The sequence below is a fragment of the Callorhinus ursinus genome, unplaced genomic scaffold, assembly GCF_003265705.2.
Source record: "Callorhinus ursinus isolate GAN/ISIS: 27379988/994484 unplaced genomic scaffold, GSC_fseal_2.0 scaffold36, whole genome shotgun sequence".
Taxonomy (NCBI): Eukaryota; Metazoa; Chordata; class Mammalia; order Carnivora; family Otariidae; genus Callorhinus; species Callorhinus ursinus.
Genome location: NW_027397098.1, coordinates 11679720 through 11695216, shown reverse-complemented (window position 1 = coordinate 11695216; position 15497 = coordinate 11679720). Strand labels below are relative to the sequence as shown.

Genomic DNA, 15497 nt, shown 5'->3' with positions numbered 1-15497 from the left:
TCAGATCCTTCCCCCACTTTTTAAGTGGAATGTTTATATTACTGTATTATGGAGGTGTAAGAGTTGTTTAATCTACATAAGTCCCTTATTAGAAATATTATTTGCAAATATTTTATCCCATTTGGTGGGTTGTCTTTCTCTTTATTGATGCTATGTTTTGATGCAAAAAATGTTAAATTTTATGAAGCCAGCTTATATTTTCTTCTATACTTGTGCTTTCGGTGTCCCCCCCTTGAGGACTGATGTTCTCTGCTCAGTGGACTCCAAGTCTGGGCAGACACATTGCTGACTGTGGCCTCACCCAACAGCCTCGGACCAAGCCGACTCCACCTGACCCTGCCTTGAGGGCTCCCCGCTTCCTTTCCACTGACCAAAGGCCCATGTAGAAGCTGATACATGGGATGGGGGCTAGTGCAGTGGCCACTCTTGGTAGAGCCTTAGATGTGGTTTGAGCACTTTTTCCCTCTCTAAAGCCCCAAGCCGGATCCTCTGCCCTTTCAGCAGTTTTCCTGAGCCCCCTCTGTATACCTGGCAAAAGCCTCCTGTGTTCACACAAGCTCAGGTGGGTCCTGCCGTTGCAACTGGGAACTTCCCCTGGATGGAGCATGTCCACGGTGGTCCCTGCGCCTGGCTGAGCTGCCCTAGATATGCTGGGTTCACTGAGAGGAAGGAGCGCTGTGCCTGGAGGGAGCAGGAGGGGCCAGGCTACAGCCCTGCAGTGAACAGCCTACAGACACTGTGGGAGTCGTCTTCTAAGTAGATCTTTGGAAAATTGCGCAAGAATCTCTTTTGGATAAACTCCTAGAATCAGCACTGCTAGGCAAATGTATGCACTGATGGGACTTTGGCGGGTTCACCCTTTCTCTGGCATTGGCTTCTGAGGAATGCGCGATGCCGCGCGCCTGGAACCCTTGGCCCTGAGACCGCGGAGTCGGGCGCTTGCGCACAACCACTCCCCAACGCCAGGCTTTCGGGCTCGCGGGGGGATGTGGGCGTGTCCCCTGGCCCGAGGTGCCGCCAGCCAATCAGGGCCGCCTCCCGCCGGCACCGCCCACCGCGCGCGCCGCGGCCTTTGGGAACCCCGGGCGCGCCGGCGCGCCGGGGTGGTCGAGCTGCGGTCGCCGAGCTGCTCGGAGCATGGAGCGGATCCCGGCTGTGGGCCTGGGCACCTGGCAGGTGAGGTGGACCTCGCGCCCCGGGGCGGGCGGGGCCTTTCCCCAGCCGCGGAGGGCACCCGCGGGGCCGCCTGCCGCCCTCCCTCCCCACCGCCCCCCCCCCGCGCCGCCACCCCTGCCCCCTCCCGAGCACTGGCCAGTAAATGTCGGTGAAAGGCGGGAGCAGACGGTGGTCAGGCCGGTGTCGGGGCGGGAGGACTGGCGGCCACCTGCCCGCGGGCGCCCTGGGCCAGGGGACCTGCATCCCGAAGACTTGCGGTTTGGGACAGAACGTACTTCCCTGTGCGCGCCGGGGGCGGAGCACTGTGCGCCCTCGTGTCCTCGGACTTTGTCGCCGCTGTCCGGGACGTGGGACCCAGCGCTCACCGCGAGCCCTCCGCACCGGTGGCTTTGCACTGTTTGCTTAGACGTCGTGTTTAATAAAAGAAGCGATCGGATGAGTAGGCATTAGCATCATCAACCCCGGCTCAACCAAGTATTATTCAAATGATTTCTTCTAAATACTTTACAACTCTCAAAGAGCAAGGATGTAACTTTATTCGTGGTGGCGCACGGCATCTAGCAGCTCAGTAAGCGCTAAGCCAGGTTAAATGCTTTGACTTCCCTGGCTGTCTTCTGCACCTGGCTCAATGTGGGAGCCCTGTCTTGCACATAGTGCAAGGAAAACCTACAATCACTGCTTCAGAGGCCAAAACACTCCTTTCTGTTATTGTCGGACTTCAGGCGCACAGACTTGGATCAGTCTTAGCCGCCTCTTCCTGATCATGCAGAGTGTTGTTTTTATGTGGTAGTTTTCAGTAGTGTAAGGTCACAGAGCTACTACCATCAGCTGTCTAATGCCCCAGAAGTGCCGCATCAACAACCAAGCACGAAAACTCACTGTTTTGTGGCTTATTACTGCTGCGTGCAGGTGGTCAGCTGGGCAGCTCTGGGGATCTTGGCGCAGCTCACTCCCATGTCTGGGGTCTGGCTGGTCTCGGTTGGGACGTTTGGGGCTGCTCCACCTGGCTCCACCTAACTCTCAGCCTCTAGCAGGCTAATCTGGGATATTCTCCTGGTGATGGCTGAAGCACAAGGGAGCCAGAGAAATGCACAAGGCATCCTGAAGCCTAGGCTTGGAACCAGCATCTCCTCCGCGTTCTGTTGGGCGCAGTAAAACACAGGGACAGCCCAGGTTCAAGAGCCGGGGGAATATAGCTCATTCTGAGTCTGTGGCATCACATTAAATCCATAGATCAATCTGGAAAGAACTCACAACTTTATGGTATTAAATCTGGCTTTCTACAAACATAGTATACTTCTCTGTTAATAAATTGTCCTAGATAGATGGCATCCTCTCACTTTCTCTTCATCTGGTTGTATATTCAGCTTTCCCTTCATTTGTTGGAATTATTCCTGGATACTGGACAGTCTGTGATACTGTTGGAAATGAAACTTCTCTGAAATTCTGTCTTCAGCTCATTCGTTGTTGATGCATAGAAAAACAATCTTCTCCGGCGCCTGGCTAGCTCAGTCGGTAGAGGGTGGGACTCTTGATCTCAGGGTCAGAAGTTCAAGCCCCATGTTGGGTGTGGAGCCTAGTTAAAAGAAAAAAACAATCTTCTTTGGTATATTCAACACATTTCCAGCCACGTTGCTAAAATGTCCTATTCTCTTCGTTTGCCTATAGATTCATTTGGGTTTCCTACATAAATGATCATACCAGCTTCAAATAATGCTACTTTCATTTCCTTTTTTTCTGATCCTTAAGTCTCAAATTGCCTTTTCTGAGCTGCTTGTGATGGCTAGGGCCTCCATTACCATGGACATTCTTGTTTTGTTCCTGATCTTAAAGGGAATGTTTCTGACACTTACACATTTAGCATGATGTCTGCTCCTAGGTTTTTTGGGCTGTGTTTGTTCTTGATATTTTTGTTATCATTGTTGTTTTAAATGTGGGTATTCCTCACCAGGTTAAAGAGTTCCCGTTTGCCCTAGTTCACTGAGACTTTAAATCAGGAATGGGTGTTGAATCTTATGCAACATTGATTGACATGATTTCTTTTTTAGTCTATTAATGTAAATTATTATGGATTTCCTATCAAGCCATCCTTGGCTTTCTCAGATAAACTCAGGGTGGGTGTGGTATGTTCTTTTTCCATAATATGTTGTTGCATCCAATTTGCTGTTATTTTACTCAGGGTTTTTGCAACTGTCATTCACGAGTGAGATGAGTGTGTGACTGTCCTTTTAATATTTTTGTCTGCTTTTGATTCCAGAGATATGCTGGTTTAGTGGGATGAATTGGGAGTATTCTTTGTTTTTCCCTTCTCTGAAAGATTTTGTGTTACATTGGGATGATTTTGTCCTTGAAAATTTTGTAGAACTGTGTGTGTGTTTAACTAATTGCTTCATTTAAAAGATAATTATAGGACAAGTCAGCTTTTACTTCTTCTCAAGTAAGTTTTTCTAGGGATTTTTCCTATTCTTTTCATCTTTCCAAATTGTCAGCTTATAGCCCCTGATAATATTTTCTGAGATTTTGGGTCTCTGTTTAATCTGTATGACTGTTTTTCATTCAGGTAATTAAAAAAAAAAAAATTGGTCCCGTCAGTCTCATCAGAAGTTTGTCCACCTCATTCAGATTTTTCAAAGAACTAGCCTCCGGCTTTGTTGATTTCTGTCATGTCTATTGGATGTTCATTCTTGTTTTCAAATTTTCTCTTTCCTTCTAACTTCTGACTTGAGATGGATGCTTCATTAGCTTTCAGCCCCTCTGAATGTGCTGCTCGTCAAGCGAAGACCATCACACACACAGTGCATGGGGTTCCACAAAGGTCGAGTGAGCAGGTGCTTTGTGAACCACGAAGCCCTTTGGGAAGGCTCAGTGCGATGTGTTGTGAGCTCTGCCCGGGCTTCTTCCCTGCTTGCATCCCTTTGCTTGCTTGAGCAGCCCCAGTTCACAGTGAGCGTTTCTGAACTTCCACAGCCTTGATGGAATCCATATTGTTCCTGTGGGTTTGGGGAGATGCTGCAGGGGTGGTGGATTATCTTCATGTGAGTATACACCTGTTCACCTTGACCCCTGGACTTCTGGTCTTGTTGGGTAGAGAGTGAGTCTACACGTTCTAGTATCTCAGTTACTATTATGATTCCTCTTCCATTTCTTTATTCCTCTGTTCATTCAGGAAGCACAGCATCTGGCTCCGTTATTTGCAGGCACTAAAAATACCTATAGAGTTTTCCCAAAATAAGGAAAGGAGTTGGAATTTGGATTGTGTTTAAATCCTTTCTGACTCTGACGTTCCCTAATTTTAGTGCTGATACTTGCACCAATTCCATGACCTCCTCACTTACGCACCGTTTGAGTCTACAATTTAGAGTGAAAAGGTGGGATCTCCTGAATGTGGGTGGACTGCTTCTGTCGTGCTCATTCTGCAGGCGGCTCCAGGGGAAGTGACAGAGGCAGTGAAATTGGCCATCGACGCCGGATATCGGCACTTCGACTGCGCTTACTTATACCACAACGAGAGTGAGATCGGAGCCGGGATCCAGTGCAAGATCAAGGAGGGTGTGGTGAAACGCAAGGACCTGTTTATCGTCAGTAAGGTAGGACTGTACACACGGGGCGAGCAGGGTGTCGACCGCTCGGGGCTTGGTTAGCAAGATGGCTGACCCAGCGTGTGGAGGGGTTTCTGGTCTCCCAGGAGCTGGAACCAGACCTGACTAGACTTGGGCAGCTTGGTCCACATGCTGGGAGTGGTGTGGGTGAGGGCGTCCAGGACAGGGTGACGAGCAGAGGGGACAGCCCGTGCAGAGGCACGAGGCGTGGGACAGCACCCTGGGTACAGGGACCTAGAAGAAGCTTGGTGTTCCCGGATTGGAAAATGGTAGGCAGCGGAGTCCTGAGAAACAAAGTCTGGAGCAGGGGACAGGCCCGATCACAGAGGCCTGCGTGCCTTTTAAGGGCCTTATTCTTTTTCCCATAGACAAAGGCACACAGTTGAAGGTTTTTACGTAGGGAGCTTATCTTCTACAGCAGTGAGACTTGTGTCCTGTCTAGGCGATTACAGCCACTGAACGGAGCGTGCATTTGAGCAGGAGGCAGAAGACAGGAGACACTGAGGGCAGTGTGGGTGGGCGAGGGGGGGTGGCCTGGACGTGGACAGTGGAGACGGTGGAGGAGGGGGACAGCCGTGCAGCCGGTTAGGGGCAGACCCCGGCAGCAGAGTTCAAGAACTCCTTTGCTTTTGACTTTGAAGCAGAACATCAACACGCTGTGTCCAGGAGCCACGGGCCCTCGTTCCGAGCTGTCTCTCCCGAGCCCCGAGAGCCTGGGTCGGTCATTGGACGGCGCTGGGTCACAGTGTCGTTGTGTGTAAAGTGAGACTCAGATTTGATCATTGCCTGAGTAGTTTCCAGGTCCAATGTCCATAATTGCACAATTCACTGCTGTTTCTGTAGAAGATTTGCTCTTCTATTTTAGAAATCTGATGATTTCTGTAATTCGTCGGTGCTTCCACAGCTGGAGCAAAGGGCGAGTAAGGGAGAGGCCTAGGTACGCACCTGGCCGAGGACCAGACGTGTCTCCTGCTACCCCAGGAAGGGAGGTGGGTGCCGGGACTGCTTAGGCCAGCCCGAGGTCAGGGGACTAGTGCTCCTGAGCGCATCACCACCAGGGGAGCTGTGCTCATTACTCTAGACATTTGCAAAAGTCATGGAAATATAATTTAAAAAAGAAAGATCACTTTATGTATTCACCATCTAGAGAGTCCTGTTGTTAACAAGGTATTTTTAGGGTTTTTTTTGCTTTTCTTCTCTTTTGTCAATACACTGTGTTTACGGTGTGGTTTTACATCTTTGCATCCTTTCTTGTACTTGTTTTGTGTTTTCTCTCGCTGTGTGGGAGCCTTCAGATTGGCTCCCGGAGGCTCCCGTCACAGTTAATACTAAACAGTCTGATGGGAAGTAACGAGAGGAAAAACCAGTCACGGATTTTCTACTTAGCAGAGGGCGGGGAGGGAAATACCCAAGTCAGGACCGGTGAATGTTCACTCGCCCACCGGACTTATCTGCACGAGCGTGAGGCCTTCGTCCCCGAGGACTCCAACATGGCACTGACTGAAGTGGGAAACACAATGCAGAATTTCTTCTGAGTTTCCCTCCTCCCCTTTCTGCTCCCAGGCGCTGGGTTTGGTTTGGTTTGGCTTTGGTTTTCTTTTGGTCCCAGTGGATCCAGTTAACCAGATGGCCCCCCCACCAAATAGTTCACAGTACCTCCAACTTCCCTTTAGTAGGACTCGGGCTACAGAACCCAGTTTTGGAGATCCCTCCCCGAGGGAGTCCTGGAACCATCGGAGGATAACGTCACGGCCCTGTTGTATCTATTGCCATCTGGTCTTCTATGTTGTCTGTCTTCCCGATACTGGATTTGTGGGGCCAGGGGCAGACGTTGTGTTAACCCTGGCTTCCCTCCTCCCCTCGGCAGCTGTGGTGCACCAGCCATAAGAAGTCCTTGGTGAAAGCAGCGTGCACCAAGAGTCTGAAGGACTTGAAGCTGGATTACTTGGACCTCTACCTCATACACTGGCCCATGGGTTTCAAGGTATGAAAGGTGTGAGCGGCACCTTCCTTCCAGGTCACACCTTCCGGGTGGTGCAGGGAGCGTGGGCCTCAGCTCGGGAGAAGCCTGGGCTCCAGGCACCACCCCCCCCGCCACCGCCCGCGGGCCCCCATCAGCTCCCTCCTCTGCCTCACAGCCCGGGGAGGAAGACATGCCCTTGGACCGCAGCGGCATGGTGATACCCAGTGACACCGACTTCCTGGACACGTGGGAGGTGAGCCATGGGCTGGCGGGCCTCTGGGCAGGGTGCCGGGCCACCGTGAGCTGTGTTCAGGCACACAGGTGTGCAGTCTGAACGGGGAACACACACCTGACCCAGAAACTCAGAGACCTGGGCGGCCGTCTGCTTCCTTAGTCCCAGCTGGTTCCTCTCTCCGAAATGCCTGTTTGAGGGGTAACTGAGGCAGACCTCCCTGTCAGGCTCAGTGTCGACTTGTTTTTTGATTAGAAAACATCACGCAGTCGTTACAGAAATACAGAAGAGGATAAAAAGAAAATTTAATAATCCATTTTTCCCTTACGCGGTGGTAACGACCACTGCCAGGCTGTAGCTGCCGAGGGCTCGTCTGTAAGGGCTCGGAGCGATGCCGGGCAGCGCGGCCAGGTCTGGGGAGTGCTGGGGGCTGGAGGGTGGTATGCAGGCTTGCAGCCTGCTGCTGGAGTCCAGACAGGAGGGGAGGGAGAGGCCTCGAGCAAAGCAGCGAGCACGGGAGTCGGGGCGAGGGGTGCCAACTGCCCCGGTGTGGAAGGGGGCCGGGGGGGTCCCGCTGCCCCAGGCTGACGTGGCGCGTGTAATCTTGCGCACCGATGTGGGGTAGAGGCGGGCAGGGGTGAGGCGTGGGAAGCAGGTGAGGCCCCACTGAGTCAGGGAGAGTCGTGGGAGCTGGCAGAACGAGGGGGTACACAGACGGGGAGGATTTGCAGGCCACCCTCTCCCCCTATTCCTCTTAAACAGGGGACTCAGCGGAACAGATTAGCTGAGCAGTCTGGGCTGTGCGGCGGGGGCCAGGGGCCCCAGCCCTTTCTGACCCACCGCCTTGCCGCTCGGGAAGCCAAGGGTTAAACTCTGGGCTGTCGGTGCGCAGGGGCGGGGTGCCGGGTGGTGCCCAGGGGGACAGCTGTGCAGCCTGTAGCTGCTGCTCTCTCGCGGGTCGCCCGCTGTGACCACCCTGGACTCCTGCGGACGCTCCCTCCCTGGGCTTAGGAAGCACATGATCTAGGTAGAAAGGGGGGTGAGCGAACAGCTGTGGACGTCCTTGCCCAACACCGTCTCAACAGCTATTCAGAGTAAGAGGAATAATAATAGCTACCATGTTGAGCGTTTACCACTTTCCAGCCCTGAGCTAAATGCTGTGCCTGCATTATTTGATGGAATCTTTAAACAATCCTGTGACATGGACAAGCTTGTCCCCACTAGCAGGTGAGGACACTGAGGTTTAGTGCGATCATATAAATGCACCCAAGCCCGCCCAGCCAGGGAGAGGTGGAAGTGGATTAGGCCCTGGGGGCAGAATGCCTGGGGGGGCGTCCGGGGGCTATTTAGGGATCGTGGATGCAGCTGGTTCGTGCAGTGTGCAGAGGAGTGAGGGACGTGGATTATCAGTGCAGCAGAACGACCCTTTGTTCTCTTTAGGCCATGGAGGACCTGGTGGTTATGGGGCTGGTGAAAGCCATCGGGGTGTCAAACTTCAACCACGAGCAGCTTGAGAGACTTCTGAATAAACCCAACTTGAGATTCAAGCCAATCACTAACCAGGTGAGGCTTTAACAGGTGGAGTTGGCTTTTCAGCTGTCCCTTTCATGTGGCTAAACAGGAGCTAAATGGGAAACAGAAGAAGGGGTGGGGCACACAGTGGGCGTTTTTCTCCTGTGGCTGCAAATGGGTGACTTAGGGAGCAGTTAGGTAGGTAGCTGGCGCCAAGGCAGGGGAGCTGCTCCAGAGGCTTGTCCGGACAGGTGGTGCCCTCGGAAGGCAGGGCGGGGGCTGAGCTGGGTTTTCTCTGCACAGAAGCGGTGAAGGGTCCCGGCGTGCCCTCCTCCCTCACTAACCGTGGTGCTCACAGCGGTGCGGGCTTCCTGGGAAAGCGCCAGGGCCCCCTCCCCTCTCTCCAGCCTCACAGGGTGGGCAGCTGAAAGACCGCCACGTTCACAGCCGCTCCCAGGACTTCTGTGCAGAGAGCTGGCTCGTGTGGAAAGGGCATTTTTGTAGCACTTTATTTTACCTAGATGTTTGCTCAAGTGTCATGTACATTTACAAAGTGCATACACATGACAGTAGAGCTTGATAGATTCTCCTAAATGGAGCCTAGCTGTGCTCCGCATCCAGGTCTAGAAACAGTGTGACCAGCACCGGGGAGCCCCACCACGCTCTTTTTTCTATGGACCAGCCCCCAACAAAGGGCAGTCTCTATGCCGATTACTAAAGCACAGAGTGGCTTTGAGCTTTATGTAGATAACATGACACATTATGTGCTCGTTTGTATCTGGCTTCTTTCAACCTTGTATTTGTTAGATGCTTCCGTGTTCATGTATGACTGGCCCTCATTCTGATCTCTGCATGGTATTCCGTCACGTCAGTAGAGTGCAGGGTAGTTATCTATTCTAGCGCTGATGGGGACTTGGGTAGTTTCCAGTTTGGGGACATTAAGAATAGAGCATCACGTTCCATTTTTTATTCAAAAACCTTCCTAGCTGAAGTACCACGTGGATACGGGAAAGGCTGTTGCTTGGTGAGTCTCCGCAGGTGAGGTGCCCAAGTGGTCAGCACCCAGAGCAGGAAGCAGAACAGCCTCTGCCTTCTGGAAGCTCTTCTGGCCTCTGTCCCCACGTGAGGCACAGCTTAGTTTCCCTGCCTTACAGCCTTGCGCGCCTAGAATCTGTTCGTGTGCGTCATAGCTCCTGTCCCGTCAGGGTTTGGGGCAGCACTATAAATCCGGGGGAGGGCTGGTGCCTCGTCTGTGGGGTGCAGAGGGGCTGGAGGGCATGTTTCCTAGTTAGAGTTCTGAGCCCCCAGGAACATGGGCTCAGAAGGGTTTTCAGAGAGCCCAGTGGCTTTGTGTTTCCACTGCTGCCGATGACCGTGCCCAGCACGCCCCTGAGCTCTGTCCTGGAGCCCGCAAGGCACTGTTGTAGCTCTTCCTTCACCCTAAACCAGCATCTGTTTTCAGCCCACTGAGAACCTGGCATCGTACTTGAGAATTTAGAGAATGTGGAGACAGGAATCCTGCGCTCCAGTTTCTTTAATGTCCGTTGGCGTCCCCTGGAGCGTGTTTGCCCCGTGACTCCCCCAGCCTCGTTCGCTCCCCTCACAAGTGTTGATGGGGCACGTTGTGTTTGGCTAGCTTATTCTGGATGCTGGGGAGATGTCTGGGGGCACAACCGTCAGACCAAACCCGTGCCTTCATGGAGGGAGACAGACAATGGCAAATAGGTACAACATCGAGGATGTCAGTGACTCGGGCTAGAGCGGAAAGTAAAGGACCAGAGCGAGGGCCGCACCGAGCAGGCACTGTCTGAGCGTCCAGGGAACGCAGGTGTCCCTCCTGCGCATTCTCAGTGGCCTGTCACTTCACAGGCGCGGGTCATGTAGCCCCTCAGTGACAGAGCCGAGACATTAATGCGTGCCCTGTTTCCTGATGTACGGTTGGTCTGAATTTTCTTGGTAAGCTGGGATTCTCTTTGTAGATTGAGTGCCACCCGTATCTTACCCAGAAGGATCTGATCCGTTTTTGCCAGTCCAGAGATGTGTCCGTGACCGCGTACCGGCCCCTCGGTGGTTCCAGGTAGGGCTGCGTCAGTGGTGCTGAGTCAAGGCTCTAGCAGGAAAGATGCACCCTCCGGCTGAATTTGGGTAGTTGGCAGAGGGTCTCGGGAAGGAGGGTGTGGGCAGGGCATGCAGGGACCACAGGCACCCTGCCGGGGGCGCTCACAGCACCCCTGGGCCCTGTAGCTGAGGGAGGGAGCTGGTGCTGGGAGCCGGAGGAGAGTCACTTTGAGGGACAGAAGTGGCTGGGAGCAGCCTCTTCCAGAGCTCTGGACTAGCACGTAGTCCTCTGCTGGGCCTCTCCGTTGGGCTGGTTCACAGACATCCGCATCTCCCCAGAACAGAGACTCCACCTGTCCTCTTTCCCCAGAACCTGAACTGTGTGCTCCCTCCCTCCGCTAAGCTAACGAGCCCCGGCTCGCGCGGCCCCCAGACCAGACACCTGGAAGTCCAGCCTTTCCAATCCATCAGCAACATCCGCTGAGTATTCCGCCGGAGGACCTGGGATCTGTCTCTTGATCTCTGTTCTCGCCATCCCTGCCTTAGTTAACAGGGAGTTCTCACGGGGAATTCTGCTGCCTCTTCACTCCGGCCAGATTTGCCCCGTTCATGTTCACGGTAGCTGAAGGGAGCATCTCAATACGATCAGGTCACTTTCCTGCTTAAAAACTCCTCAGGTCTTGGCATGGCCTAGGAGTCCCGACTGGTCTGCCCTCTGCCTACTTCTTGCGTCATTTCTTCCCGCAGGAAGTGTGCGCACCAACCACTTTAAACTACGCGGGGCTCCCAGGGTAGAGCGCGTTCTTCCCAGTCTCTGTGCCTCTGCACACTGTTCTCTTTACCTAGAATCTTGCTGTTATTCTTTTTTTTTTTTCCTTAAACCTGGCTAACTCTGATTTCTAGTATATGGTTGAATTCAGCGTCACCTCCTCCAGGAAGCCCTCCGGACTCCCCATAGTCAGGTTTTGTCCATAGCCCTCATCACACTGTCTTGTCATTAATTTCTTTTCCCACTTGTCAGAGCTGCTTGAGTGCAGGGACAGCGTGTGATGTGTGACTCCGCCAGCCCCTGACTCAGTGCCTGGGACAGAGCAGGGGCCCCGCAAGGGCTGGAAGCATTTGACTCTGATTCTCTGTATGTCTCCCGTGGGAAGCAGGCAAGGGGTTTGAACTTGGTAGCAGCAAGCGAGTTGCTGGAAGCCGGGTGGTGGTGTGCAGCTGAGCCTGGGATCCCGGGGCCATAGTGGGCGTTGGGAGCCGCCCAGGGGCGGAAAACCAGCCGAGTGCTGGGCCCGCGGCAAAGGAAATCAGCCATTTAGTTCCTTCAGGAGATGCTGAGCACTGTTTCTAGAGCAGTGCTCAGAACCTACGAGCGGCTTATAGAATGTTCCTGCCAAAATGTCTCTCTGGGGAGGTTAGGGCCTGTGGGACCCACACTGAGGGAGAGGGCCATTCTCTGCACTGGAGCCCGACACGTCCCCAGTCTTGGGCTTGTGCTGGTATTTGAGTTGAACTTTTCTGAACTTGCCATCATCATCAACAATTACTTGGCCATGGGCCCACTCCAGGCCTTGCGGCAAGTGTCAGAAGGGCACATACCAGAGCATGGGCAGGCCCTCCGACGTTGCCCCCTCGTTCTCGAGAACACACCGAATGACCGTGAAAGCAGGGCATCCGGCTGTTTCCACGGGGGTGTTAGCACTGGTTGTGGCTGGACGGTGGGATTTGGGTGATGAGCTCTCCTGTACCATTTAACTTCCCTACAGGGAGCAAGTACTGTGCTCAAACACAAATGCTAGGTTTTATGTTGTGGAGGAAGTATTGTGTGTTTTAAAGCAAGAAGCACACGTTTGACCCCCTAACTCCCTGCCCGGTCCTGCTCTCTCTAGTGAGGGGGTGGACCTGCTGGATGACCCCGTGATTCAGAGGGTGGCCCGGAAGTACAACAAGTCTCCAGCCCAGGTAGGAAGGGGCTGCCTGGGGGGAGAGGGGAGGGGCATGCCCTCTTCCTCGGGGAGCCAGGGACTGGACGGAGGAAGGGTTCACTGACGGTGGCCCAGATGACCCCCTGTCTGGAGCTCCCTCGGTTCACCAGCCCAGGGCCGTGCTCCCAGCCATGCAGGCTGCGAGGCCCCGTCGGCGGCACTCCGGATGGGAGCTCTGAGGCCGTGTCCCTCGGCCCACCAGCCCAATGGGACAGGGATGGCCTTTACCACTCTTCCGTGCTCTCATGTCCGACGTCTGGGGGTTGGGCGCCTCATTAATTCTCATTAATTCACGGAATTTTCCATGGGCCAGTGGCAGTCATTACACACACATTGGAGGAACCATCCAGAAAACGCCAGTTTGGTTCTGGAAGGATTTTGGAACAGAAGAGCTTGTAATAAAAGCTCCAGCTGCCCCTGACTTTTGGACTTCATTGCACAATATAATATAGACTATGCGGGAAACAGCTAACTCCATGGGATTTCCCCTTGTCTAATATTAGACTTTTTTTTCTGTAGATTTTGCTCCGATTTCAGATCCAGAGGAATGTGATAGTGATCCCCAAATCAGTCACCCCAAAGCGGATTCTTGAGAATATCCAGGAAAGTGCTTTTCTTCTTTTACTCGGAGGGTTTGGAATCATATGTTAGTTAGCTGGGGGTCTGACCACTGCAGCAAACAGGCCCCCTGTGGCTTTGACACGACAGAGGGGCGGGATGAAGCCACGGCCACAGCACAAGGAACCCGAGAGGGTGACCACACCGGCCCAGGAGCTGGCAAACCAGCTGAAACGGGGAACGGAGAGGTGATGAACCAGGGAGTCAGCCAGAGGCGCCCAGGGCTGCCTGCCCAGCCAGGAGCCTGCTCCCCAGCCCTCAGGACCGCTGGCCCCGGGGCTGCCCTGAGCCCTCCAGAACTGAACCCAGCGCCCCCCCGGGGCCCCAGCCCGCCCTCCAGTCAGCACTGCGTGGACACCGAGTCCCTGGTGTCTGCTGGACTGGGGTGGAGGATTCCCTCTGGGGAGAGGCCGGGCCCCCGGCCACTGCACCTTCTCTCCCAGCTCCTCAGCGGCGACTAGGGTTGGCTCTCCTGGGAGAAAAGCTCTTATTTTAGGAGTGACTCCTAGTCCTCCAGTGTGTTAAGAGTAAAAGGGCAGACGGAGTGGCAGGGGGCAGCTTAGAATTCTGCTTTAGAAGGAACGGACATGAAAATCACACCGTGTTACGGATACTGTGAGACTTAACGGTCCCGGGGCCCATGTGTCCTCCGGGCTGGCAGGGTGTGGGGCACAAATGGTTTGGGGCTTTGGTTTTTCATTTTTTGGCTTTTTTGAGCAGTGGGGAAAAAATGCTTTGCTGTACCTCTTAACTCTTCTGGGATGTCCTTACTCCCGCGGGGTGCATGCGGTTCCCACCCAGCCCCGGGCAGCCGGCGTCCGGAGGTGGCAGCTCACAGTCCACGTGCGGGTGCGGAGGCCGATGCTCTGGGGGAGTTGCAGGGGCCACACGTGGTGTTGCATCTGCAGCGCTGTGTCCCCGACGGGCCTGGCTCAGCGCCTTGCAGGTGACGCGTGCTCAGCGAAATGCTCACCGATCTGAATTGGCTGTGAACATCTGTTTTGGCTGCAGGTGTTTGACTTCGAATTATCAGAACAGGATATGAACAACATCCTCGGCCTGGACAGGAACTTGCGAATGTGCAGGTTACCCATGTAAATATGTCTCCTTTACTTCGTCTCACGACAGGGATTGGTTCTTGAAGAGATGCTGATTATATACGTTTGAGGTTAAATTGGGTGTGCATCAGTCTTTCCTATTTGAGGCTGGGCCACTGAGTGAAGCCAAAGACTAATTTAATTTAATGTATCAGGGAGCTTGAAAGTACACGACTGTAGCTTTTAGTATGTTTCTCTTAAAAAGAATGAACATCTCTATTTTTTATCTGTTTTCCTGTTTTTCAGAGCTGAAAACCACAAGGACTATCCTTTCAACATAGACTACTGAGCATGGCTCCCCGCTTCGTCCTCCTGCTGCCCGGACAGGTGCCCCAGGTCTGACCCCCGCCTCTGCGCAGGGTGGCCAGGGAGGGGAGGGACGGGGTTTGATTCGGGTGGGTTCCCACCTGGAACAGAAGCTGAGCTCCCTGAGAAACACACACGGTTCAGCCAGTTTCAGTGATGGAGACAAACACCATGGGAGCGGTGAGGACTCTCCGTGGAGAACCCTCAGTCCTAAGGATCCTTTGAGCACAGCGTGATGGGATTCTTACAAGACAAGCTATGTGGCCTGTACTCTCGAAATAAAGATTGTATTATGGAAACACTTAAATACAAGAGTTGAGATCATCACATCAGTCTACATCTGTCACTCAAGTCCCCTCACCAACCCTGGGCCCGCCTTGTGTCATCTGTGCTCCTCTGCCCCTGCCAGTCCCCCCAAAATCCGTACCTTCACACATCCAGAGAACACCTGGCTGAACGTGGGCGAGGTCTCGGTTCAACAGAGGCTTTTCTTCTTATTTAAATATACCTGGGGAAACCCAGCTCAGAGAGGACATGTGGCCTGTCCCCGTCATGCACTCAGGGTCCAGCCTGTCCACGTGCCGCATCAGGAAGAGCATGAGGGCGCGCGTCCACATGGGCTCGTTCAGGGCAGCGTGTGATTCGTCTCACTGGGTGGCACTTCGGCACCAAGCTTCGGACCAATTATTATGTTGGATTAAGAAAGCTCATTTTCATGAATTAGTTGCCAGGTGTTTCCCTGTTTCTGTTAAGTGTATGAAAAGTTCTACACAATTGGCTAATAATGCTTTCTATTAATATTTACAGAATTTTTCTATTTAACAAAGTAATTTTGCCGGATTCAGAATGCAAAGAGAATGGAAAAAAGCTCAATTATAGAAAGCAAAAATGGCCTAAAATAGCAGTATCTAAGAAGAATCATCTTTCTAGTGGCTCCTTCTAATCTTTGCC

The 15497-nt window shown here is 53.3% G+C and overlaps 1 protein-coding gene across 1 annotated transcript; it reads left to right on the top strand.

Annotated features, from left to right (window-relative positions):
* Window positions 1-1049: 1049 nt before the first annotated feature.
* Window positions 1050-14858, top strand: LOC112810118 (1,5-anhydro-D-fructose reductase). Its single transcript, XM_073879968.1, has 10 exons — window positions 1050-1176; window positions 4596-4763; window positions 6643-6759; window positions 6914-6991; window positions 8411-8533; window positions 10462-10559; window positions 12430-12502; window positions 13045-13129; window positions 14156-14237; window positions 14487-14858. The coding sequence occupies exons 1-10, from the start codon at window positions 1138-1140 to the stop codon at window positions 14527-14529; spliced, it is 906 nt and encodes a 301-aa protein (XP_073736069.1). The 5' UTR covers window positions 1050-1137; the 3' UTR covers window positions 14530-14858.
* Window positions 14859-15497: the final 639 nt, after the last annotated feature.